At 29.3% G+C, this 3,412-nt stretch overlaps 1 protein-coding gene across 1 annotated transcript; it reads right to left on the bottom strand.

The window, feature by feature from the left end:
- Positions 1–579: 579 nt before the first annotated feature.
- Positions 580–1,815, bottom strand: LOC126554311 (zinc finger MYM-type protein 1-like). The gene is made up of 2 exons (XM_050209393.1): positions 1,082–1,815; positions 580–1,012 (listed from the first exon to the last, which is right to left on the bottom strand). The coding sequence occupies exons 1-2, from the start codon at positions 1,813–1,815 to the stop codon at positions 580–582; spliced, it is 1,167 nt and encodes a 388-aa protein (XP_050065350.1).
- Positions 1,816–3,412: the final 1,597 nt, after the last annotated feature.

Raw genomic sequence — 3,412 nt, 5'->3', positions numbered from 1 at the left:
GATTAGTATGCATGGGGGCTAAGGGGGCTACAGCCCCCACAGAAATTTATGTATCCCGCTCAATCCTCATGGTGTTTACTTTCATTTTTTACATTTTATCCAAAATTATAGTTTTAAATGTTTTTATAATTTTCCCTAAAATTCGTCAAAGCTTCATAATATATTAGCAGTGTAATGTTTATTGACAATACTATTGTACTTACATCAGTGCCGGCGGTATGATTTGCGAGGCCCTGTGCAAATTATAAACGAGAGGCCCCGGACCTAGGTTAGGTTAAGTTCTAAATCAAAATTACCATATTTCATTGGTAAATACATAATTAAAATATTTTAGTATAGTGTAATTAAAAACAAAACGGTTTTTTTTTTAAAAATGTTATTAAATATTTTATATTTTTATCACTGTCAATAGTTATTTGAGCATAATATACAACATAGTCAGAATCAATACTTCTATAGGTTATTGAATTAAAAATAAAAAAATTCTGAAATCAAGCATATTAAAAAACATAAAACTGTAAGTAAATAAAATACAAATTAAAATAGCTAATAAGGGTGATTAAACAATGATCGTTTAAATTAAAACATTTTTTTTCTAGCTTTCTGTGCTGCAAAAGTATCTAGAATATTTTCTAAGCTTAAACTGTCCCCGATTTCACTTTCTATGGCGATTAATGCTAAACCTGCTAATTTGAATTGTGACAAACTATTTCTTAGAAAATTTTTTATTAATTTTAATTTTGAAAAGCTTCTTTCTGCTCCTGCTGAAGCTATCGGAATTGTTAATAAAATTCTTAAAGCAACTTCGACGTTTGAAAATGAACCCAATGAATTTTTAACCAATTTCAATGTTTGTGAAGTGGTCATATTATTATCAACCATCTCTCGAAGAATGAGAAGTTCTTCAAATAAATCAACAGCATCTATATCTTTATCTTCGCCATCTGTTAAAATTATTTGAAGATCTTGGCAATGTTTTCTAATTTCGTCATCAGGCGTAATTTTTAACTTGCTTATATCATATAAAAATCCAAAATTTGAATTAAAATTATTTATTTGGTTAAATCGCTTCGATATTGACATAATCGCTGAATCCAAAATGACTAAAAAATATTGAGTTCGAAAATTTTGCTGTGGATCTTGAAGGGTTTCATCAACACTTTCATAACTAAAACATCTTTTCTTTTTTCTGTAACGTACTTCATTAAATGTAGGCTTAATCTCAATAGAAATTGCTAGTTGATTGGCAGTTTCCATTGCTTTTTCAAATCCGTTGTCTCGGTATTTTTCAAGAAATACAATAAGACCTTTAAGCATGTTAGTTGAAACATCCAATTGCGTATTAGGATTCTGAAAATTCTTACTTACAATATTTACTTCTGTAAGTAGTTCATACCAAATAATTAGACTTAATAAAAATTCAAAACTTCCAACTTCATTTAACAATGATAATGCTTCACTTTTAGTAATTGGGTCATCGGACGTCTCTAAAATTTCACTTAATGCATGCATTATATTTTTTACCTGAAAACGTATGGCTTTGACACTATTAATCCTGCTTTCCCATCTGGTCTCGGACCATTGTTTTACAATGTATAGATTGCAGTGAGATTTGAATATGTCCCATCTATGAGTAGACGCTGAAAATAAATTATATATTCTACCAAGATATCCAAAAAATGTAATCGCTTTAGTAGAACTCTTAGCAGAATTTCTTAAAACTAAGTTTAGACTGTGAGCAGAACATGGTACGAAGAAAGCTCTTGGATTATTTTGTAATATTCTAGACTGAACACCTTTATAGAGACCGATCATGTTTGACCCATTATCATAACTCTGCCCTCTACAATTTGACAATTTTAAACCATATTCGTCTAGTTGATTTTTTAAAGTATTTGAAAGATTAAGACCTGTTGTTGAGTGTACATTGATAAAAGTTAAAAAATATTCTTTGATCGATATTATGTCCTCACTATTTTCCGAATTCATAAGAACTATTCTAATAACTATTGAAACTTGTTCTTGATGATTTATATCGGATGTAGAATCCATTATGACAGAATAATATTTGAATTGTTTAATTTTATTTAGTATGTTTTCTTTTATTTTTTCAGCTATAATTTGTATCAACTTGTCTTGAATTTGATGGCCTAAGTAGTGATCATGAGTTTCTTTATTTTTGATTCTGTTGATATGTTCACCTATTACGGGATCAAATTCGGAAAGCATTTCTATAAGTCCAAGAAAGTTTCCGTAGTTCTTTGTAAAAATGACATCTGATTTTCCACGAAAAGCTAGAATGTTTTGTTAAATATTTAATAACTGCAATAATTCTAGTCAAAACCCCACGCCAATGTCTTTTTTCTTTATCAAAAGCAGCTAAAAACTCTTTATCAATAGTTTGAGATGAAGAAAGTCTATTTTTTAGTTCTATCTATTTTTTAATATTTATATAATGATGTTTGTTTCTTTCGTGACATTTCAATAAATGTGACAAGTGTCCCCAATCATCACAACAAACATTTGCCAGGGAGGTATTTAAAGTAGGCTCAAATAGTTTGCATACCAAACAATAAACACGATCTGCAGTTTTTGAATAAACCAACCACATTCTGTCAACTATTTCACCATTACTCATGGTTTTGCTATAATGAGCGATTGAAACTTTTTTTTTGGAGGGGAAATACAAAATCCAAAATTCTTATTGGACCTCTCTCAACAATTTGTATTTGAGTTGTATGCGTCATGCTTTGTGGCCAATATGCAGGATCATTCAAATCAACAACAAGAGGTTGAACACTATCGTTTTTAGATAACAAAATAGCATCATTATTGATATCATCATCGGCTATTGAAACTGCAATATTATTAAAACAATTGTTGTCTTTTTCTTGAGTACATATTTTAATTATGAAGTAGATTGAGCAGATGAAGAACAGGAGCTAGTAGAAATGATTGGCGCTTTTATATTATCCAAATTCTTAATATTTAAAAAACTATTATCAATTTGATCTTTTTCAATCGTACAATAAGAGGTTAAAGTAGAAGATATATTTGAAAAACTCGGATTGACGTTGTTTATAAAAACTTCAGAATGTGGAAAAGTAAAGTTATCTTTACTATTATCCTTCGAAGAAATAGTTGTTTTAATATTAGAAGTTGGTTGAACAGATGAAGAACAGGAGCTAGCAGAAATGACTGGGGTTAAATTAAAGCCTGGAAATTTATTTAAAGCACCACATTGTTTCTTTAAAAATTCTTCTTGTTTTTTTTGTTTTGCTCTTTTTTAGCACCTAAATCAAAAGTCCTCCCGATGTCTCTACTACGGCCTATTTTAATCTATCAAAAATAAGAAAATATCGTGCTATTAAGTACCTATTAACTTATTATTTTGGAACATGTCATTCATATG

Source organism: Aphis gossypii, unplaced genomic scaffold, assembly GCF_020184175.1.
Source record: "Aphis gossypii isolate Hap1 unplaced genomic scaffold, ASM2018417v2 Contig00461, whole genome shotgun sequence".
In the NCBI taxonomy this organism is placed as follows: Eukaryota; Metazoa; Arthropoda; class Insecta; order Hemiptera; family Aphididae; genus Aphis; species Aphis gossypii.
The sequence above is the reverse complement of the archived record's forward strand: the minus strand, read 5'-3'. Positions and strand labels throughout refer to the sequence as shown.

Coding starts and splice junctions, on each gene's coding strand:
- LOC126554311 (XM_050209393.1), bottom strand. CDS start 1,815: ATGATCGGTCTCTATAAAGGTGTTCAGTCTAGAATATTACAAAATAAT. Junction 1,013..1,081: donor ATTTTGGATTCAGCGATTAT/GTCAATATCGAA, acceptor ATATGATATAAG/CAAGTTAAAAATTACGCCTG.